The following is a 24,778-nucleotide window of genomic DNA, read 5'->3' on the forward strand; positions in this document are numbered from 1 at the left end:
ATTTTTCCAACTTCACTTACTAGTGGGAAGAACACAGGGGCCGGAAGACTTATGTGGATGGAGGAAAGAAAGATGGCTCAGAGCCAGAAAATGAAAGAGTAGTGGAAAAGGAGAAAATAAAAGGCCCAAGTGAACAGAAGATACGAAACCCATGGTCCTCAGTAGGCCCAAACGACAAAGAAGCAGGAGAAGAAGAAATGGGAGATCCAGCCTGATAGCTGAATGGTTAGTGTGCTGGCCTTTGGACACAACGGTCCTAGGTTTGATCTCTGGCTGGTACAAGGGATTTTTACCTCGAATGGTAGATTCCCTTTGCTTGCCTGGGTGTGTCTCACTGTTTATTTCAGCCTCCTCAACTTCTCTGTATGGAGGTTGGTGGCAGGTGGTGGATAATGGGACGGCAGTCTATTGGAAGGTTAAGGGATAATTCACTCTCGAACCAAAACCAGAACTGACACATTATCGATTAATGTGTGGCGAGGGGCACCTTTTAAAAGTCTGCTTAGAGTGTCGTAAACCTTGAACCACGATCCTGGTTGTGTGCAATTGAAGTTTTCTTGTTGAATAATAATGTCATTTGTTTTACGTCCCACTAACTATGTTTACGATTTTTTGGAGATCTGAGGCGCCAGAATTTTGTCCTGCAGAAGTTCTTTTATGTGCCAGTAAGTCTACCGACATGAGGCTGATGTAGGCTATATGATCAAACCTGCCAAGGTGGGCTCATAAGGCCAGCGCCCTACCGTCCAAGTTATCTTGTTGAATAGAAACGCTCTTTAAGAAGAAGCTTTCCAAGGTAGATATTTGAAGTTAGAAAATGGTTAGAAAGTCAGAACATATGTATGGAACAAATTTCAGTGCTATTCATAAATGAAAAACCACAATATTAATACAAATGCAATACAGAAGAGGCAGTGTTGATATATATTTCAACACTAACTCAAAACATGTTAATTTCCTCAGGGATTAAAATATATTTTTATTCTCTCGGGGAATAAAGGGTTGCTTTAGCAATGCAAAGCCAACGAATAATATTAAATGTTATAATGTGGGTATAGTCCGCCTCTGTGGTGTAGTGGTTAGCGTGATTAGCTGCCACCCCCGGAGGTCCGGGTTCGATTCCCGGCTCTGCCACGAAATTTGAAAAGTGGTACGAGGGCTGGAACGGGGTCCACTCAGCCTCGGGAGGTCAACTGAGTAGAGGTGGGTTCGATTCCCACCTCAGCCATCCTGGAAGTGGTTTTCCGTGGTTTCCCACTTCTCCTCCAGGCAAATGCCGGGATGGTACCTAACTTAAGGCCACGGCCGCTTCCTTCCCTCTTCCTTGCCTGTCTCATCCAATCTTCCCATCCCTCCACAAGGCCCCTGTTCAGTATAGCAGGTGAGGCCGCCTGGGCGAGGTACTGGTCATTCTCCCCAGTTGTATCCCCTAACCCAAAGTCTGAAACTCCAGGACACTGCCCTTGAGGCGGTAAAGGTGGGACCCCTCGCTGAGTCCGAGGGAAAAACCGACCCTGGAGGGTAAACAGATTAAGAAGAAGAAGAAGAAGAAGAAGAAGAAGAAGAAGATAATGTGGGTATAAGAGAATTATCAAAAATATAGCTACTTAAAAATAATATGGTTGTTAAATAAAAACATTATGACTAATGTTATTCATAAATTATGATTTTATCTTCTTTGGAGAAGTATGTTTTTCCCCAGTTTCGTTTTTATTGTGATTACCTGTTATTAAAGAGGACATTAATAGGCCTTCAAAATGTTATTTGGAATAATGATTGTGATTTTTACTTACCGGTACCAGTACTGGACACGAGGATGATTACTGTATAACGTTTCTGTGGTTAACTTTTTGTAAAACTATCTGTCTCCATATTACTGAGATCGCTGGTCAGTGTTAAAGTGGTATCACTGAAAATATTTCGGGTTCTGAACTTAATCTCCTATAAATATAACTAATCAGCAGTCACTCTACCGATAGCTTCTATAATGAAGATTTTGAATTCACCGCTCTCTTCTCATGCATTTCATCAATTCGCGTAGAGATGGCAGGAACAGGTGATTCAGAAGGGCATAGTTTCTAGAATTCCTAATTCGTCATGCAACATTTAGTTGTTAGACCTAAGATGTCGACTAAGAAAACTTTTTTTTTTTTTTTCAATGTCCCGCCACCGGTCATGTTCGAAGGGGACTCAAGTGTCCTAGTCCTTTAGACGTATATAGTGCAGGCTGCTACAACGATGTCTTTTATTTATCGAAAAACAATAGCATTTGCCGACCGATTCGTGCCTCCAAAACTTCAGCCTTTATGGAATCATCCTGCAGGTACACACTCTTGGATCTGTCAAATGCGACTTCATAATCTTTGTTCTAATATAGGTTGATTTCTATTGTCTAGTAGTACATTGCTTATTTTGATGTGCAATGTTTTGTAATATACTAAGTTATTCATGAATTATTTCTTATTTTCAGGGCCGAAAACTATCTTCTTTTGGTCTCCACTTTTTAAATGGGTAAGATATTATGTATGCTTATTACATTTTTACAACATAACCTCAAAATGGTAACCTTGACGGAGGTGATAATTTACAATTTTTATTTTTCCCAAGCGTGTATTCATTTCATGGCATATTAAAATGAAATCAATAAACCTGTGGTGGTTCGTGGTATAGTATATAGGTGTTGACACATTTATTTTAAATGTATAAGTGTAAATTTTAAATTCTGAAAAATATCTTCATATTGAAATCTTGAATAAAACAGCTGTCTCAGGTCAGTTGTTTTTAACCTTTTCATTAAGCATATATTGTACACTGCTGGTTTAGTGTATTTATTGTCTTGCTGTTTAATAATGTTCAATTTCCCAAACAATGATAGACTTAACAAATTTTTAATGCGTGCTTTCAAGGTTTTGTGCTTTTCTTATTCTGCTTGTTAACTAATTTAAGTTTGTCATTCCTGTTTTGGTTCATTTACCCTCCTTGTCAAACAACAAGCATGGAAAACAGTGCAGTGGATTGTTATTTTCACAGCCACAAATCCAATTATGTATATCATTAACATGTGAGTTAGCCTGAAGTGTAAAATGTCTGCTTGTATTTTGTATAGTCTTCTCTACGCTTAGTACTGGTCCTAGATTTAATTTATAGCTTCTGTTTTGTTGAATGCAAACTGGAGGGCTTTATCTGCAAATTGGACTGTGAATTCATTGTGAAAGTGCACTATACTTAAGTCCCAGTTGAATCTTTTGGTCTGATCAGAAATAATGTATGGGTGTTGATCCAGAAAGCTTTAAATGAACGATTCACTGCTCAGAAAGAATAACTTGAAATCTCTTAATTAAAATATCAAAGTTGTGGTTGCACAAACCTACAACCAGGACAGAAACAATCATTGCAATAAACCTGTAGTAAGTTAGTGTTTAAAGTAATTAATGATGGGACATTTATTACAACCACTGGCCATTAGAGTAATACAAAAATTTCACAACATAATAAATCCCTCGTTATTACAGAACTGAGTTGGTGAATTCTTTCTCTGTTTGCACCACATTGCATGGCATCTGTCACATTCCTCATCACAAGGCTTAGGCTTACAGATGCACTGTGTCTCTGGCTGATGGTAGGCCTAATTCTTGTGCTGGAAGATTTTTTTAATGGTGAACATGTAGTCACTATGTGACACAGCTCGTACAAATGCAGAGTCAAATTGCGTAAAATCATTGTGTCTGTAGTGTAGAAATCGCTCCATGGGTACTTCTTCTGCCCTCTTCTGGCCCAAATCGGATATTAGCTTTTGGAATGCAGGTGTAGATGGCAGAAGTAGCTGCAACCTTAATTCTTCCAAAAAGTAAGATAGAGCTCCCTTGACCGGACGAGTTGGCTGTGCGGTTAGTCTCGCAGCTGTGAGCTTGCATCCGGGAGATGGTGGGTAAGAATCCCACTGTTGGCAGCCCTGCAGATGGTTTTGTGGTTTTCAATTTTCACACCAGGCAAATGCTGGGGCTGTACCTTAATTAAGGCCTCGGCCGCTTCCTTCCCACTCCTACGCCTTCCCTATCCCATTGTCGCCATGAGACCTACATGTGCCGGTGCGATGTTAAGCAAAAAAAATCTCTTGCTCGCAGATGCCGTAGATGGAACTGTTTGTATTTTGAGAGGAATAAGACCCTCTTAAGGAAAGTAGATTTAGTTCTCCCCAGTTCTGCAAAGTGCTTGACATTGAGGCAAGGCCATATGCTTTCCAAACCGTTAGTAATGACTAGAGCAATTTTCAGATGGAAAAGACTTAACAGCTGACTCTAAAAGACAGACTGCGCATATTTCTTATCACTCTTGGCGTTTTCTGTGGTGTTCACTCGGGCTCTGACATGTAGTTTGTAGTGTTACACCCAGATATTTAAGTTCATTACTGATGTAAGAGGTCTATGTCTACTGTGTCGGTGAAACGTAAAGCAACTTGTTAAAAGGGGAAAAGAAAGTATGTCTATAGTGTATAATTCTGTGTCGTCCCGCCCTCTTTTGATTGTCACTGTTACAGTTTTCTCCTGATTTAGGCGTAACACATTCCCATCTGCCCAGTCTACTGGTTTGTCGAATGCTAGCTGAAGGTTTTCCCGACGATTGGTTGAAGCCAAAGCCATGTTGCCTCCGTATAGGCATATTACCATTTTGATGTCCATAGCCATTGTCTCCACAATGTCCGCTGTTACGATATTTAATAGGATGGGACTTAGTGGATCACCCTGAAGTATTCAAGTGATCCTCTACAAAATTACATAAATACTATGCATTAACTATCTGTCCTTGTGGTATGGCATGTTCTAGGTTGACGCCATCAAGAACTACCATAACATTCATGTTCATAGGGGTCTGACGAACTTCTGTTTTGCAGGGTGACCCGGAATTACGTAGCTTGTTGGATTGGCGCTTAAATTGGATTCGTACAGTCTGGCTCGTGTCTTGTCAAGCGCAATAATACGGCGTAAGAAATAATATCCTTCACACCCATAGTGCTTTGAGCGAGTTTGAGGGGCAGCATATCGTAACCATCGCTATGCTTCTGCTAACTTGTGGGGAACCCATTGATTTGCAATTTTCCGCATTATCATACACTTCTTTACAATACGCAGCACAGTCGTATGCATTAATTCTAACTCGTGAATTGTCTGACATCAGTGTGTGTGGGTGTGTGATTGCGTGGCAATAGCCTGTACTTCCTCTTCACTAACACTAGGGTGACCCAGTCGAGCCATATCCATCATGATTTCATGACCCTCATTGAAAGATCTAACCTCCTTCTCCACTGTTCTCTATGGCATCACCACATGCTTCACGAAGACCTTCAAGACATTGTCTTGCTGTGCAGCCCTGGGCTCATAGAATTTTCAGCCAACATTGCTGTTCCTGTTTTGTAAACATGGTGAATACACAACAGTGAGTGGCAACTCAAACAAGACTGGCTTCTTCTTGCCTCAGCATTGTCACCTTTCAAAGGGTGGGTGATTAAATTTACAGCGAGGTAGGTTATGTATAGAGTAAGATGTGGTAGAAGTGACAATAATTCCATTTTGTTTCACATCCACAATAGTGTTGCCAGTAGTAAAGTTTGAACTTGTTAGGCTATACAGGAAAGTTGATCAACCATCTGAATGATGTAGCCTTAAAAATAGATACAGATTTTTTTAAAAATGGGAAGTATTTACGTTACACGATATTAGAATCATTCTGTATTGATGGTTTTTCACTTTACAAAGGAAAAAATTAAATGTATCCTCCTAATTCAATACAAAACATAATTCCATCATTAGATGGAGCAATAAAATTCAAACATGTTTCGACTCATTTGAGCCATCTTCAGTGAAATAAGGTGGACGGGGGGGGGAGAGTAATTACATAATACAAACTAAAAATGTGTTAAAATCATAATGAAGGAACAAATGAAAAACAAGAGATAGATGAAAATAAAAACAATAACAATATACAATATTTACATCACTAGATGGAGCAATAAATAACTCGCTGAGACAAAAGGGTTAATATAAAACAATTGAATCCAAAAAATGTGCTAAACCTAAGAATAAAATAAAATAAGATAACAGACAGAAATGAAACAATAAGTGCTAAAAGTGAGATAGCAGACCTCTTAGACTAAAAGGCACTTTTAGCACTTATTGTTTCGTTTCAGTCTGTTTTATTTTATTTTTTAATTTTATTTTCTTCTTAGGTTTAGCACATTTTTGGATTCAATTGTGTTTTATATTAACCCTTTTGTCTCGGTTATTTATTGCTCCGTCTAGTGGTGTATATATTGTATTTATTTCAGTCTCCCTTCACTATTTTTAGCACATTTTTAGCTTGTATTATGTAGATTACTTTAACCCCCCTCCTTATTTCACTGAAGATGTCTCAAACGAGTCGAAACATGTTTGAATTTTATTGCTCCATCCAATAATGGAATTATGTTTTGTACTGAATTAGGAGGATACATTCCAATTTTTTCCTTTGTAAAATGGGAAGTGTTTGTTTTGATGATGGGTGGCAGAGGGACTATACTGAAAGAAACTCGTCTAAGTGCCATCATGAATTTGCTTGCTGAAAAGGTAAAGTAATATATATAAAGAGTGAGTTGGCCGTGCGGTTTGGAGCGCGCAGCTGTGAGCTTCCATTCGGGAGATAGTGGGTTTGAATCACACTGTCGGCACCCTTGAGGATGGTTTCCCATTTTCACACCAGGCAAATGCTGGTGCTGTACCTTAAGGCCATGATCGCTTCCTACTCCTAGTCCTTTCCTGTTCCATTGTTGCCATAAGACTTATCTGTGTCGTTGCAATGTAAAGGAACTTGTAAAATATTTAGAAAATAAAAAAATAAAAGTTGCTAAGTTATTGTGTCAAATGATAAGGATGATGATCAGTAGGCACAGAAATGAACGTTTAAAGATAAAAATTTCATTGTTCCGTATTGAAAGTATTAACGTTAAAAATTAAATAATTGAAAAAGAGGTTCAACCTATTCAATACATAAAAGAAAGGAATGTAGTGGTTACATTCTTATTTAATAGTGATTAGAAATGGGACCGGTTTCGACCCTAGTCCAGGTCATCGTCAGCTGTTCAAAACATAAAAAGCAAGAAAAACAATGCATATGAAAAAGAATAAGTGAACTCTGGATCGGTATAAGATGAAATATAAATTGATGATGGGGGTAGAAATTGTGAGTCACTTAAAATAAAACAGTACGTAATATTATGAAAGGTAGTACGGCACACGGAATGATAAGTCACTCAGTGTTTATGAATAGTGGAGAACGGTCAAATGGGTGTTGTGTTGTGACTCTGTACCTGACAGTGTAAAAACTGACCCATTTGACCGTTCTCCACTATTCATAAACATTGAGTGACTTTACTTATCGTTGCGTGTGCCGTACTACCTTTCATAATATTACGTACTGTTTTATTTTAAGTGACTCACAATTTCTACCCCCATCATCAATTTATATTTCATCTTATACCGATCCAGAGTTCACTTATTCTTTTTCATATGCATTGTTTTTCTTGTTTGTTTTGAACGGCTGACGATGACCTGGACTAGGGTCGAAACCGGTCCCATTTCTAATCACTATTAAATAAGAATGTAATCACTACATTCCTTTCTTTTATGTATTGAATAGGTTGAACCTCTTTTTCAATTATTTAATTTTTAACAGAAATGAACGATCAATTTATGTCCAAAAGTAGCCATCTTCCTAATGGAAGGAAGATCCGACAGATACTACGAGACTGAAGTTCAGTCATGCACGAAGTTGCCGCACAAAGGAAAGGGCGTTGGACTCTTCCAGGAATACACGCCAGGGAACAAATGGATAGGAGATCACCGAGGCTTATCCTGTGCAGAATGGAGAGAGGCCATCAAGAAGACAGTGAATGTGTGTGCCGTCGCTCCGTGCTGGGAAGGTCTCAGAACAACACCCTCTGTCAGCGTTGCCAGAGAGAGCAGGAAACTTTTGCCCATGTCCTGGGAGCCTGTCCTCACGGGGAGGTATTGAGGAATTCCTGCCATCATTCAGTACGACACACGATTGCGACCTTGCTGAGGGATCATGGTTTCACGGTGCATGAAGAGGTCTCTGGCCTAACTACCGACGGGAGTAACAGGCGTATTGACTTGATAACCTTTCAACCAGCTAGCAAACAAGGACTAATCTTAGGTCCCACAATACTCCTAGAGTCGCACGTTGGCCAGGCCGAAGAGGTAGACACCGAAAAGAACTGAATTTACCACCCAACTGTAAAGTACTATAAAGATAAATATCACCTTACCGGTGAGTTGGCCCTGCGGGTTAGAGGCACGCGGCTGTGGGCTTGCATCCGGAAGATAGTGGGTTTGAATCCCACTGTCAGCAGCTCTGAAGATGGTTTTCCGTGGTTTCCCATTTTCATACCAGGCAAATGCTGGGGCTATACCTTAAGGCCACGGCCGCTTCCTTCCAACTCCTAGGCCTCCTCTATCCCATCGTTGCCATAAGACCTTTGTGTCGGTGCGACGTAAAACAAATAGCAAAAAAAATAAAAATAAAAATCACCTAGACAATATTTCCGTCCATGGACTCGTGATCAGAGCTCGAGGTACAATCCCTAAATTTCTTGTACAGCTATGGGATTCTCTCGGTCTCAACCGGACACATCGCTATCGCTGCAATACGAGGTTCAGTGACCATGCTCTGCAATCATCTATATAACATTTGAGGAACCATAAATCATGCCCATATCCCAAATTCATTGCAAATTTATTCCTGAGCTTTGTGGTGGTTATTTCTATCTGGCACACTAGAAAACTCAACAGTACTGGGCGAGTTGGCCGTGCACATAGAGGCACGCGGCTGTGGGCTTGCATCCGGAAGATAGTGGGTTTGAATCCCACTGTCAGCAGCTCTGAAGATGGTTTTCCGTGGTTTCCCATTTTCATACCAGGCAAATGCTGGGGCTATACCTTAAGGCCACGGCCGCTTCCTTCCAACTCCTAGGCCTCCTCTATCCCATCGTTGCCATAAGACCTTTGTGTCGGTGCGACGTAAAACAAATAGCAAAAAAAATAAAAATAAAAATCACCTAGACAATATTTCCGTCCATGGACTCGTGATCAGAGCTCGAGGTACAATCCCTAAATTTCTTGTACAGCTATGGGATTCTCTCGGTCTCAACCGGACACATCGCTATCGCTGCAATACGAGGTTCAGTGACCATGCTCTGCAATCATCTATATAACATTTGAGGAACCATAAATCATGCCCATATCCCAAATTCATTGCAAATTTATTCCTGAGCTTTGTGGTGGTTATTTCTATCTGGCACACTAGAAAACTCAACAGTACTGGGCGAGTTGGCCGTGCACATAGAGGCGTGCGGCTGTGAGCTTGCATCCAGGAGATCGTGGGTTCGAATCCCACTGTCGGCAGCCCTGAAGATGGTTTTCCGTGGTTTCCCATTTTCACACTAGGCAAATGTTGGGGCTGTACCTTAAGGCCACGGCCGTTTCCTTCCAACTCCTAGGCCTTTCCTATCCCATCATCGCCATGAGACCTATCTGTGTCGGTGCGATGTAAAGCAACTTGTAAAAAAATAAAATAAAAAGTTGCTTAGATATATTATTGTGTCGCATAAGAAGGATGATCAGTTTGATTCTGTAAGAGGGGCAGTTATCTGTCTTACTCCCTCAGTATTTTATCTCTGGATAGTGTTCATGTGTATTCTAAGTTTGATTGAAATTGCAGGTTTGCCTATAGTTGCTGTCATTTTTAATCGTTTAGCTTGCCAAGTACAGTGTGTATTGCGGGTAAGCCATTGCCTGGAGTGATCATTTAGTGGTTTGATTTTAGGATTACTCAAAGTTGATTGAACTTAATACGTGTTGATTAACCGTAATTCCGGAGAGAATAAAACAAAAGTGAAACGAATTGGTCCAGTAGAACAAACGAATGGATTGGACAAATCTGTTTTTAGTGAACTCTTTTAATATAACCTATAGCTTATGTTCAGTATGAAGTAATTAATACTCTAACCAGTCACAATTTTTATTAATTAACAATTTGCAATAATTGAATGTCACCATTTCACCACCTGACAATAGAGTATATGCACTGAAATGCGTTGTGGAATACAACTTGTGACTGGTAACAGCATTAATTATTTTAGAGTCACAGGCAAGGAGTAGGTACATTAAAAAAGGTTATGTTTAGAAATTATGGTAACTGTTATCTCTGAAAAAATGCAGAGCTGAGTGGCTCAGATGGTTTTGAGGCGCTGGCCTTCTGACCTCAACTGGGCAAGGTTCGATCAGTCCGGTGGTATTTGAACGTGCTCAAATACGTCAGTCTCGTGAAGGTAGATTTACTGGCATGTAAAAGAACTCTTGCAGGACTAAATTCCGACACTTTGGCGTATCCAAAAACTGTAAAAGTAATTAGTGGAACGTAAAGCAAATAACATTATTATTATTATTATTATTATTATTATTATTATTATTAGATGCGAAAAAGACCAGAAAACTGATCACGCAAAGCTCACTTAGAAGTTGTGCATTTCCTTCTTTGCCAGGCAGCCTTAAATTTTTCTCTTCGTTCTTCTGTCCACTTAGCTCCTGTCTTCTTCTTGTGGTTTCTCTCTGACTCTACTTCCCACTTGTTGATTTTTCGTTCTGTAGCAGGTTCGGTCAGCGATGTCGGCCACTTTGATTACTGATTTTTCCAGGTCTTGGTGGATTTCCGTTGTCCACCTATTTGTTTTGATGTTTTCTGTTGCCTCAAGTAAGATTCTTGTCAGTCTGTTTTCTGGAAGACGTTTGATGTGTCCGTAAAATTTCAGGCATCTTTTTCTGATGTCGGCCGCAAGGTTTGAGAGCTCCTCGGTTTTTGTGTGAGATTGCAGTCTGTATCCTTCATCAGTCAGTTTTGGTCACATACAATTTACAAAATATACATTTAATGTTAACCTAGTCAATACTTACAATACCACATTTTTGTGGTTAAATAATTATAAATGATAGAAAGGTTGTGAACATGTTTCGCCCTTCTTAATGGGCATCATCAGCACAATGGATAACCTTAAAACAAATAATTGCAACGAAGGACGTTTACAATTATTGGTCATATAAAATTGGAATGAGATGATGTGAAGTTAAAAGTTATTTTCGATATCGTGATAAAGTTTGACGCGAATGTTACAAACACAAGTTAAAACTATTGTAGTACATTTTTACAATATTGTCTAAAAATATATATCAGCATTCATGTGGAATTGAAATGGATCCTCTTCTTTTAATTTTTGGTGAAAGTCAATGTTATTGTCTTGTTCACCACCAAGCAGATTTGAAGAAAAAGATATGTATAAAACATATGTTCCTATTGTAGAGATTAGATCAGGAATGAACAATTGGAGTTATTTCTTGAGTTAAATTGGTTAAAACACTTTCAGGTGAGAATACGTTAAAATGGAATATACGTTGAAAATTTATCCGATGTACATGTTGGAATGGTTAACGCTATAACAGTAGTCTTCCAGATTGTTGTGTAAATCTCAATGGTTAGAATCGAATGCCGTGGAGTGTCTATCTTGTTCTGTTATTAGCGTTAGTCTGACTGGCCTGACTGGTCAGTTTTTGGCCGAGAATTTTTCTGATGATTTTACGTTCCTCTTTCAGGATGTCTTCAAGTACTGTTTTCCTGTGGAGATCCAGTGTTTCACTCGCGTATAGTATTTCAGGTTTGATCACAGTATTGTATTTCAAGTATTTAGGTTGTGTGTTGTCCCAGGATGGTAATATAGTAAATGAGATTGAATCAAGGTGTCGTAAAGCTAATGCAGTGAGCTCGCAGTTGCGATCAACAGTATTCTGTAAGAAGGAAGTCACCCCCTAGACGAAACTATCTTTACATCGGTCTGTTTTCAGACCAACTTTGCTTTACGGGAGCGAAAGCTGGGTGGACTCAGGATATCTTATTCATAAGTTTAGAAGTAACAGATATGAAAGTAGCAAGAATGATTGCTGGTACAAACAGGTGGGAACAATGGCAGGATGGTACTCGTAATGAGGAGATAAAGGCTAATGTAGGAATGAACTCGATGGATGAAGCTGTATGCACAAACCGGCTTCGGTGGTGGGGTCATGTGAGGCGAATGGAGGAGGATAGGTTACGTAGGAGAATGGACTCTGCTATGGAAGGTAAGAGAAGTAGAGGTAGACCAAGACGGTGATGGTTAGACTCGGTTTCTAACGATTTAAAGATAAGAGGTATGGAACTAAATGAGGCCACGACACTAGTTGCAAATCAAGGATTGTGGCGACGTTTAGTAACTTCACAGAGGCTTGCAGACTGAACGCTGGTAGGCATAACAGTCTATAATGATTATGTATGTAATACTAAGGCTCTGAAGTTCAAAACTAAGAAATTGCATGCAAATATGCTCTAAAAAACTTGAAAATATGCCAATAAATATGCACTATTAAAATGAGAAAATGGCAGTAGACTTGTCAGGTTAGTATTGATAATAATAAACTTACTTTCATTCCTTGGAGGTTGAAGAAGAAATGGTCCTGCTGTCAATGCCGAGTGATGAAGTGCAGGTCACAAGCATCACTTTGCAGAAATTTTCAACTGATAAACATCGTCTGTTGTCTCGCAAAACACTTTTGTAACATAAAAATCTTTTTTCCACATCACAAGATGTTATTGGGGCATATTTAAATGATAACTGCTCCACAGAAAGGGGCAAGTCTCTTGGTGTAACAGACGATTTTCCTTCGAGATAGTCTCGAATTATATAGATATTGATAATATTTATCCCGAATTAGTAAATTTATAATGCCAATGTAAATGGTCCGTTATTGGACATTATAAATTTTCCAGCTAACTCATCCCTAGTTGCCAGCGTTTCGCCCTGTGTGCTAGGTTGGGCTCATCAGTTGGTACCTAGCACACCCACCAAGACGCTGGGCATTGCTTCTTATTTCTTATTTAAGGTGCCCACAATTACATTAGCAATAAATCGGCCCTTAGAATCAGTGGTTTCATCAATAGACAACCACAAAAACTGATCTGCTAATTCAATTTATAAATTTGACAATATGTTATTGTAACAACGTGCTACGAAAGTCTTAAGCAATGTACTTGCTTCAGGCACATGTTGTCGAGTGTATTTGGCAAGAAAATGTTTTAATGTGGGGTTATTCATTTTATACAAGGGAATATTATCAGCTAAAAATGCTTGGCACAAGTCGTAAGAAAATTCACTAATCTTACTTCCTAAACACTCTAATAGTTGTTTCTGAACAGGCTTTTTATTTGTGAGCTTGCTAGTTAAATTCTCCTTATGTTTTGCTGTGTTTGTGTGTTAAACTATTTGAAATATTTTCTCACTCCCTACAGTTTTCTCACACGCTCCACAGAACAGTACCCTATTATCTGTAGATATTAAGTCACCTGAAAACTCCTCCTGTAAAATTAGGTAATGTACAACTTGAAGGTGCTGTTATTTTCGGCATTTAAAGAACTTTTTAATGGACACTTTATATGCGAAACATAGTTGGTCACAACCAGTTCACAACACCGTTACACGACTCGCTGGACAGCCAGTCGACAGCTAAGCACAAAACGTGAGGGTAGATGATGAAACGGGATTCACTGCGTGACATAACTCCTCGCCACATGACAGGTTGCATCATCATGCGCAACATTACTGCCAACGTCAACCCAATGAAAAAAAAACTGATTAAGAATATTGTAAACACCATTAACCTGATTAAAATATGCCATATAGGTGCTAAAATATTACAATATGATCCATTTATCAAAATCACGAAAATATGCAGTTATATGCACCATAAAAGCATGTTCAATGACTGAAAATTCCATAATTTGTGCACATATGTATAAGCATACATTTTAACTCCTAAAGAAACAAAAAAACCCCCATTCAAATGCATGAACTTCCGAGCCCTAATTATGACATATCTAAACCTGTTTTATAGGTAATTCATAGTTATACGTAAAATTGGCTTTTAACCTTGATGAAGGTTTAACTGTATTTATTTCTAAACTGACTGTGTCACCTTGTCAAATTTGGAGACCATAACTTTGTGTGGCTGTTGTAATGTTGTTGACTTGTCTCTTGCCAGGGCTTGGTGATAGCTGGACTAGGCGACATCCAGCGTCCTGCTGAGAAACTCAGTATACCGCAATCGGCTGCTCTAAGTGCAACAGGCCTCATCTGGTCCCGCTACTCCCTAGTCATCATCCCCAAGAACTGGAGTCTTTTTAGTGTCAACGTTTTTGTTGCCCTCACTGGCCTCTACTCACTGGGACGAGCTATCAAGTAAGTGCACTATTAAGTTCCCAAATAGTAACAAAATGCTTTTTAGTTACGTAAAATGATACGAAAAATAACCTTCCTCTTATAGAAGTTCTATATGTTTCTTAACACTTTGAAGACCAGCCGTGGAGATCTCCTAGGCATCCTAGCCGAAATATACATTGATTTCTTCGAAAATACAAGAATTAATAACAACAGTTTCTCAAACATCTTATTTTGGGCTAGGTATGTCGATGACACTATAGTTATCCTAAATGAAGAATCATCCAGTGCTGACTCAAATCATCATCATCATCATCTTCTTCTTCTTCTTCTTCTTCTTCTTCTTCTTCTTCTTCTTCTTCTTCTTCTTCTTCTTCTTCTTAACAACATTGACCCTAACATCAGATTTACCCTTGAATCTGAACATAACAAAACCCTTAATTTCCTTGACTTAACTATTACCAGACATCCTTTTTCTTTAACTTACAAAATTTTTAGAAAACCAACCCAAATAGCAACCTCTATTCAACAAGATTTTATACACCCACAAGCACGTAAATGAGCTTCCTATAACAGCCTAATTTTTCGTGCACTTAACACTCCAGTGTCCAAAAAAGATTTAAATTATGAATTAAACACCATCCGTACTATTGTAAAATTAAATGGCTTCAACAACTCTTTCATAAACCGTATTATTAATAAATTCAAACACCGCCCCAAATCCACATTAACAAAAGATAAAACCAAACCCACTGCATTCTCCATCTTTACTTTATCTCAAAACGCTTATAAAATGACCATTCTTAAAAGCACAACATGAAAATATCTTTCAGAACCAATAACAGAAATCTTGATTTATTACACAACTCTAACTCAATTAATAAATCTAATGTTTTTCTAAATCTGAAGTATACAGATTCCAATGCAGTAACTGTAGCTATTCATGTATCGGACAGACAGGACGTAACTTTAATATCAGATATTCTGAACACATCAACGCCATAAAATACAATAGATTTTCTGCTATAGGACAGCACATACAAGATTCTAATCATAATTTCACCAGTATTGATAAAGACGTCAAAATACTTAGTTATTAACCTGATGAGTGCTACGCCCGTCTATAGACGGTGCGCGAGAATTTTAATTTTTTTTTTTTAGTTTCCCGGTTCACTTTCGAGTGCGAATTTGATCTTTGACATGTTCTGCCATCTGTTGGGCATTATGTAGAACTAACTGATCAGAGATTATAGCTTCGGCAAGTAACTTACAGAGCTTTTTGTAGACGTCTGTGGAGTTCATCTGTGATGTAAACAAACATGGCGGAACAACAATTTAGATGCTCTTTCAACGATGTTATTTCGGATCACAGAATCTTTCAGATATTAATTACAGTGGAAAGTGATGATGGGGATGATCATTTTAAGGAATTGTTAAGCGATTTTGAAAGTGAGAGTGATAGAGTGCCGAAAATATTGCATGTGAGAGAGAAACAGAACCTCCTTCTAAACGAAAGAAGAAAAACACGGTGTGTACAAAAGCTATATTATCACTAATTTCGTGGCGGACGGATTACTTTTCTTCACCAGAGTTTCAAGTAATTGTGACAGGCTTTGAGGGCCAAGTAGTGTTTGATGGCAACCCGAAAATCATTGATTTTTAGAAACGTTTGTGCTAGTGGAGTTGGTGCAGATAGTTGAACAAATCGGCATCACAGACAACCAGTGGAAAACATTTAACTGTCACCACATTCCAGGTTTGGAAAGTATTTTAAAATATCAGCTTATATACTTCTAAGAAGTTACATGTATTATAGTGCTATTAAAACAGTGTGCGTGTTCTGACAGCTCTCAGCGTGGTAGTAGGAGGTGGCAGTTACTATGGCAACCGGTACACGCCTCCCATTTCAGCCAATCCCAGCTCGGCATGCACTCTCCCTTTTCCTACCCCCGCTGTCTGAAAGCCTTGTGAGGCGGTCGGTCCGAGTTCCACGTTGCCAATATAGTATACCGTAACACATGTGGCTGGGCTAACAATGTCTACTTTGAGAGATATCATTATCTGTATAGTGTGTTTTTTAAATAAACTAAATATTATAGTGCTATTGTGTTCGTGTTAATAAGTGTATCGTTATCGAGGCTGGCATTCTAGTGTAGTGTAAATTATAGTATTGTGTAGTATAGTGTAATTTTAACACCGTCTCATTTACTGAATTCAAAATGTTGCAACCCGTTCATAGCGCCGCTAAATACCGAGGGCGACCTAGAATTCATTCACCTAGAAAAAAGGCAAGCGTAATGGAGAGGCATGGCTTCGCTATACGTGGTCAAGTTCGCGATATGGTATGTGCCTTACGGGAATATTTTGAGGCTGAAGGGAAAAATGGAGGCCCACTGATAGACGTTAACAAAGTTGTAGAAAGAACAGCAGCAGCCTTAAAATTTCTCAAGCTACAGTAATTAGAATAGGGAAAGAAAAAGAAAAGAAAGAAAAGGAGCCTTGGGAAGAAGGTGAAGGGGAAAGAGAGGGAGTGGATGTAATTGGACCATCACATGACAGGTTATCAACACCGGGCAAAACCCAACTCATTAAAGCCTATGAGGAAGGCGAATGAGGAGAACGAGAGCTATTGACTGTGATGTAGTAACTCGTGCCGTATCATGTGGCAACACAGCGCTCCCACTCCTTTGTTCGGCGCCACGTGCTGCGAACTGTCAGAACACGCACATTGTTTTAATAGCACTATAGTTGCCTACAGATTTTAGGAAATATTATTTTGGGCTCTTTACTTTGTATAAAGATAATGCACGCGTGGGCACATAAGTGTACTTTTTTTCTCTCAAAATAATATTGAACATAAGTGTAGGATTTTCCATTTGCACGTAGATTTATAAACAACCAATATTTATAAACATTTCAAGTTAATCACCCCACTGATAAGTTAAAAATTGAGGCTTCTACAATTTTTTTTTACATACGAACGTAAAAACTCAGCACTTAAAAGGTTAACAAAGGCTCCCTTCTAAACACTACTGAAAAGTGTTTTATTCATCTTGACTAATACTTCAACCCCAATTACGCTCCTCAACTGTTCCATTATTATTGATAACTAACAGTGCTCCATAATGTGCTTCGTTAACTGCATCTGATGGTTTCATCTTAACTTCACATTTTTTACCTGCGCTTCTTATTTGTGTTTGACTAAACTTCAACGCACAGTGCTCCTTCAAGATTTTAGTGCTTCACTAATATAAACTAACAGAATTATTTTAACTTTGCGTTTTATTTATCTGTGCATTGTTTTACACTTGTGATTGACTGATGATATCAAGAAATAGGAATGTAAACTTACATTTCTTATTTTAATAGTATTGAAAGGTTGAACCATTTTGTATCTTCTTTTAACTTAATAGTTAAGTCACTCTTCTCAGAGTTTTGTCATCAGAAAGTTGTTTGCACCAGTTAAACATGTGGAGTATAGTTATGCTGCTTTAGGCTTAGTGTTGAAGTGCTGCTAGTTCTTATTGCTCTATAATAGTTAGACTAGGAGGAAACATCTCAGATTTGGTGGTCGGTTGACTATGACAAATGTGGATTTGAACTGTAGAATGGCAATCTTGTTTATTACATGAAGTTAATGGATTGTATGATATTCCCAGCGGCCTTGTTGGTAGTGCACTGCGTACTCGTGTCACATGAGGTGAAGTGGGTGTCACACCAGGGAGAAGATGGTAGCCCATCCCCATGGATGTTGTAAAAGTTGCTGTTGCTGTAGCATTACGTGCCTCCAATTCGCAGTGCTTGAGCCATGTCACGGTAATTGTCGTTGCTCAACTGTTCACAAATTGAAACCCCAAGATGTTCCTCAACGCCCTCCGGTTTTTGGCAGTGGACAACGTGTGATCGGGGAATATTCTCTAGTTTGGTGAGGTGCGTTTTACTCTGGATGGTGCAGTGAATGCACAGAACTGTTGTAAATGGGGTTCAGATCCTCCACACCTTGTGCAAGAACACCCATTTCATTCTGCTTATGTGACTGTTTGGTGTGGTTTTATAAGTTCCTTCATTCTTGGTCCATATTTCTCAGAAGGTGACCCTTCGTGGGCCTGTCAGGGGTACATTACGTTATGAGGGTCTCCTTGTACAACCCGGTTCCAGCTTTGCAAGAGTGCGACTGACCACACAGTTATTTTGCTACGACATGGGCCAACACCATATGTTGGTTGTTAGGTGAAAAATTTGCTGCTAGAAACCTTCAGTAACGACCACATCATTTCCGGGCATTTTCTAGATGCGTGACCTTCAAGGTTCCCCGAACTAAACCCATGTGACTTCTGGTTGTATGGATATTTAAAGGATCATGTCTGTCAAGGATATACCCAGTTTCTGCTGAATCTAAAGGCTGGCATTCGATGACATGTCACTGTGATTTCACCCAATATGCTGCGGACAACTGTCGACAATGCCGTGTTATGGATGCAGCATGTTGCCGAGTTGGGAGGCCGTATTGAACAGTGTTTGTAACCGTAAATCCTAATAAACGTGCCAAACCATCGATATCGTGTGTGATCTTTCCTGCCTTTTTTTCTGCGACCACTGCTTAGTGTCATATTTCCGCCTGGTGGTAAGACTTAGAACTAATAATTCTTGTGGCATAATTCGTGACCATATTGCTTAGCATATCAACGAAATTTCGGACTCCTATGATCATTATAGCCTGTGCTGTGCCGCGCTGAACACAGTCGGTTTAATTGTGGACACCCAGTATTTATCTGTCGTCTGTGACTGTAGGCGTGAAAAATGCTAAGAGAAGATGAAATGGTTGAAATAATGAATGGAGACGGCGATATAAACTACTTTAATAGTGAAATAGACTAATTGGGAGATACTACTGTTATGTTTGAAGGATATATATGTAAATCATTTTGAGTAAATGTTTTGAATTACAACTTTTCAAAACTTGGCTTTGTCGGCCCCGTGGTGTAGGGGTAGTGTGCCTGCCTCTCACCCGGAGGCCCCGGGTTTGATTCCCAGCCAGGTCAGGGATTTTTACCTGGACCTGAGGGCTGGTTCGAGGTCCACTCAGTCTACTTGATTAGAATTGAGGAGCTATCTGATGGTGAGATAGCGGCCTCGGTCTAGAAAGTTAAGAATAACGGCCGAGAGGATTCGTCGTGCTGACCACACGGCACCTCGCAATCTGCAGGCCTTCGGACTGAGCAGCGGTCGCTTGGTAGGTCAAGGCCCTTCAAGGGCTGTAGTGCCATGGGGTTTGGTTTGGTTTGGTTAGTGAAAATGTTGATAAGGGATTCAATTTACCTCACCAGCAAACAGTATAATGATTTGTGAATTAGTAGATAGTGTTACAAATAAAACTCCGTGAAATTGCTGATAATGTATCTGCCTTGTCAGTATTATAAAACATTTTGAAAAATCCTTATTAATTTATCTATCGTACATGTTTCAATAACCGCATTCATTATCAGTGACCAAAGATTCACTAAATAATCTGCAAACTTGGTTCAGTTACATACTAACAATATACTATCAAATGGAAATGAATGAAAATCCACAGCCAGTGTCCAGTCATTCGATCGGGTCAAGAATGGAATGAATGAAGCCCACATCTAGCGACGAGGATAGGAATTGTGCCGGCTGCCGAAGCCTGTCTCACTCCTCTGGGGCAGTGATTAATGACTAACAGATGAAATATTGGAGTGTGTTGCTGGAATGACAGATGACAGGGAAAAGCAGAGTACCGGTAGGTACTCTGAGAAAAACCTGTCCTGCCTCACCTTTGACCAGCACTAATCTCACATGGAGTCACTGAGATTTGAACCACAGAACCCAGTGGTGAGAGGCCGGCGCAGAGACTCTGTGCTATCAAATAAGTTATAAGTTTAAAAAACATAGTCAGTAAAATAAAATCTTTTTAAATATAATTTCAAATCTCTTCTTCTTAAAGTATGGTACTCGGAATACTCTACATAATGTCTCTAAAAACCATGTTTGCATCGAAAATTTAAAAAGAATTATATAGCAGCTCCTTCTGTACTCCTTGTAGTGAGACAGGCTTTGGCAGTCGGCACAATTCCTACCCTCACTGCTAGATGGGGGCTTCATTCATTCCATTCCTGACCCTGTCTAGTGACTGGAAACAGGCTGTGGATTTTCATTTTCCTTCTGCACTCCTCGTCTTATGAAATACCTCCCAGACTGATTAACAACTTGTGAGCCGGGTTGTGATTTCCATCACATGTTGTGGCTGCTTGTTTACAAATATATGCAGCCGAAGTTGTCTTGTGAATCAGTGTGATCTTGCTTTTGTTTCTCGCGGAACATGCAATCCAGTTTTGTTGTAACTCACTCCTTTGTTACTTGTGTGGCTTCTTGTGTACTTGTCAAAGAGTTGTAGAAGGTTTATTTTTTAATTTGTTGAGTAATTTCTAGGCTATCAATTAATACGTGGTTGCCAGCCATTAAGGATTTACGTAGGTAGTTCTCTTCCTTGTCCTTTCTTTATTGTTATTTCGTTTAGGTGTTTTCCAAATTCGTACGTTCGTTACCAGTTTGTTCATTCCAAGCTATGTGTTAATGTCATACTCTCATACGTGTGTACACCGGGTATGCCCCCATTCTCACACCATCTCACATCATCATCATCTTCTGCTGGTTTTCTCCGCATGTTTCTTTCCATTCTTCAACTCTGTTCTTTTCTATCCTGATGTCTTTCATTAATTTTATTAGTTTCAATTTCTTCTAACACCCAGCGGCTGTAGCCGTGTTGAAACACCGGTTCCCGTGAGATCTCCGAAGTTAAGCAACATTGGGCTTAGTCAAGATTTGGATGGGTTGCCACGCGCTGTTGGTGGGGGGTAAGAGAATGGAGGAGCGGAAAGAAACTGGCCGCCCTACTGTACGTAAACTCTGGCTCAGGCACACCTCTGCAGAGGTTCAGACCTGCCTTCGGGCAGAATACACCCTTACCCTTACCTCTTCTAACATATTTGTCCCTGATTCGTCTGATGTCCTCTTTGATTTTTCTCAATCACGCACGTGTAACAGAACATCTCATTTGGGGCTTAACGTTGTCGTCAGCTCCCACTTGGAGCGATGTGCTAACATACAGCGGGCCACCTGGTAACAAACGAGCGTACCACTACAATTCCCCAGTTCTCTACAATTATTTAATTCAAACCCTCATTATTGTAGAAGACTTCCTCGGGAACATTAGAGATTTTCTTCTGAAGACATGGAACGATGTTCTCTACAAAACGTAAAGAATTTCACCTTGATTTCTTGACACGGCATAAACCCAAAAGCCCACATCATGTCTACAAGTACGGGCCGTGAAAGCATCAATGTTAACAAAATCCAAGTCATTTCTAGAATTATTGACTTCGTATTCTAGAGTGAACTTAATGAACTGTCTAGCAAATTCAGGTGTTGAGGTAATACGTACTTGGTTTTTGTTGTATATGAAATCCTTTTTAACAAAATGTATGTTGATCTTCTTTATGATGCAGATAAATATAAATTGCCAACTGTTGAGTTTGAAAATATTTGTAAAATGCTTGTGATGCCACACTGCCTTGTTGTGTATAGAGGATGAAGCCAAACTCCACTGATAACCTTTCGGAGGTTGTTCAGGGATACCTTCTTAGTATACTGGTGGCTATAAAGGACCCATGGTCTCCAGTGCCTCTTTAGAGTAATGGCATTTCATTTAGTTTGTTGCCCCAAGTAGCTTTGTATCTGTACTGCACTGAAAATAATAATAATAATAATAATAATAATAATAATAATAATAATAATAATAATACCCCTGTGGGTGGGGGACACAGTCGAACACTACACCCACGGTATCCCCTGCCTGTTGTAAGAGGCGACTAAAAGGGGCAACCAAGGGATGATGAAATTAGAACCATGAGAATAATTGTGATTAGTACCATTACATGTGGACCACCATGGGTTGACGTTACTTGCAACTAGTACCACCATGCGAAGAAAACCGTGGGTCTAAGTTATATAGGAGCAGTACCATTGTGTGAGGAACCTAAGGGTCTGAGTGTTGCTTATGATGGAGGTCATGTGTATTGCACTGGTGGGTTCCACTGTGTTCAGAATTAGTCTGCGTTGTGTGTGAATAGTACCACTTTATGAGAAACATCATGAGTTTACTTTGCCTGTGGTTAGTACTGCTGTGTGAGTAACACCACAGGTTTGGCTGACCCCCGTGATTAGTACCACTATTTGAGGAAAACCGTTGGTCTGCATTGCCGGAGAGGAGTACCATTATGCGAGGAGCACCATGGGCTTGTGTTACCTGTGGGCATTACCATAATGTGCGATGCACCCTGGGTCTGCATTGCCTATGGTTAGTACCACTATGTGAGTGGCACCATGGGCATACTTGGCCTGTGATTAGTACCACTATGTGCAAAACACCATGGGTTTGTGTTAACTGTGAGTGGTGCCATTGTGTGTGACATACCATGGGCCTACATTACCTGTGATTAGTACCCACATGTGAGAAACACCGTAGTTCTACTTTACTAGTGATTAGTACTATTGTGAGGGGCCGATGACCTGGATTTTGGACCCCTTTAGATAATAAGCATCATCCCAATGATTGTGACTTGGATCCACTGATTGTTTTTGTGTCATGATCGTTTTCTCATCGCCATTCGTTTCAGATCCTAGTCAGTGGATACATTTTGAAGTTTTAATTCGTATTTCTTTACACCTCAGCATTTGGGGCCAATGGCCTGGCTGTTAGACCCCTTTAAACAACAATTATCATCAATAATAATGTTTTATGCCTGTATGCAAACAAATAAAAACACTTGGAAATGTTTTTGTTTGCATACCGGTAAATGTAATATTTGAGCTTCTACTGAGGATGGCATTCAGATAGGCTGAAACATGTATAGATATCGTCCCACCTAATATAGATGGTTGTTTTGTATTTAAAAGGAGGATTATATAAGACTTTTTATTTGTAAAGTGTCATAGTCCTCACAAAAGCTAGGAATGTGTTAAATTTGTGACCTTTTTGTAAAAAGAGGGGAAAAATACGGCATATCATAGAAATCTGAGCTCTGTTAATAAGATTGAGATGAATAAACAGTTTTTGATAAGGTTAACTTATTTAATCTCATATGTGAGTCGTTTAGTTGCAAAAGCAACTACATCACTTTTTTGTAAAAGTGTGTTTATGCTGGGTTTGCTCCCTCCAAATAGTCCTCCATAATCCTGCAAGTGCAGAATGGTATATATTCAGATACATCATGCTATTACAAGCAGGTGAAGTTAGTTTCAAAATAAACCAAGTTACTATTTCGCTTGGAAAACCAGATAATGATATAGATGTTGATTCCCATAGGGAATCTGAAATATTTGTCCTGAATGAGTAAATTTATAATACCAATATAAATGGTCCGTTATTGGACATTATAAATTTTCCAGCTAACACATTCTTGGTTGCCAGCGTTTCGCCCTTGTGTGCTAGGGTGGGCTCATCAGTCATCTGTATCATCTGATGGCCAAGCAGGCATCAATTTTTGATAATGAGACAAAGTCTCTTAGTGCATTGGCACTGCCGGTGGCTCTAGTTAGCCTACGCAGTGGCCTCCACGGTATGCACTAGCCAGCGTATTGGTAGGTGTGCTAGGTACCAACTGATGAGCCCACCCTAGCACACGAGGGCGAAACGCTGGCAACCAAGAATGAGTTAGCTGGAAAATTTATAATGTCCAATAACGGACCATTTATATTGGTATTAAAAACCAGATAAATCGTTGAGAAGGCACTGCGCAGTATACAACTGTGTTTCATCTTTTCCTGCCCATTGTCAACTGTTCAGTCTGACTGCCGCTTGCGGATAGCCCCAGTTGTGGGGCGTTCTTTCCTTCCGCCTGACAATGTTTTTGCATGAATTGAAAAGGAAATCTTGTCACTCGATCGACAAGAATATACGAATATTTTTTCCCAATTTGGAACAGTTGTTCCTCTTGCAGTAAGGTCTTCGACTGGAAAAGAGTGATTACTGATACTGTCTGCACACCTGTTCAGTGGTGCTTTCAATTTAATCCCTGAAGAAGTTTTTTTTTTTAAAGGAAACAGCAATGGAAATTATGTTCTCATTAGGGGAGAAGTTTATTACAGGGTTAACTTAGGATGCTACAGAACTGTCTGCAAAAGGTACAAGACAGTCAGACGTGCTACCTCCTACTCTGATACCAACAGGTGTTAAGGCGTCTCTGCTGAAAGTCCGTAATGTTGCAGCATTACTAAAAAAACATTTTGGTCCTGATTGTTTGTCACTGAAGTCTTCATCGTACTACAAGAATATAGTCCAGATAACTAATATAGAAACTGAAGATGCTACTCAACAAACGCACATGAAGGTACTGATTTGGTTGTGTAGACTAC

The 24,778-nt window shown here is 39.5% G+C and overlaps 1 protein-coding gene across 2 annotated transcripts in view; it reads left to right on the forward strand.

Annotated features, from left to right (window-relative positions):
* Window positions 1-24,778, forward strand: part of LOC136884619 (uncharacterized) — a 41,992-nt gene that overhangs the window by 9,567 nt on the left and 7,647 nt on the right. The window contains exons 1-3 of one of the 2 annotated variants that reach the window (XM_067156841.2): window positions 2,170-2,323; window positions 2,471-2,511; window positions 14,169-14,365. In XM_067156841.2, coding sequence (XP_067012942.1) covers window positions 2,239-2,323; window positions 2,471-2,511; window positions 14,169-14,365 — 323 coding nt within the window. In that variant the 5' untranslated portion in view covers window positions 2,170-2,238. Of the gene's footprint in view, window positions 1-2,169; window positions 2,324-2,470; window positions 2,512-14,168; window positions 14,366-24,778 lie in introns of those variants that run through there. The other variant, XM_067156843.2, reaches the window with a different exon arrangement.

Source organism: Anabrus simplex, chromosome 13 (genome assembly GCF_040414725.1).
Source record: "Anabrus simplex isolate iqAnaSimp1 chromosome 13, ASM4041472v1, whole genome shotgun sequence".
NCBI lineage: Eukaryota > Metazoa > Arthropoda > Insecta > Orthoptera > Tettigoniidae > Anabrus > Anabrus simplex.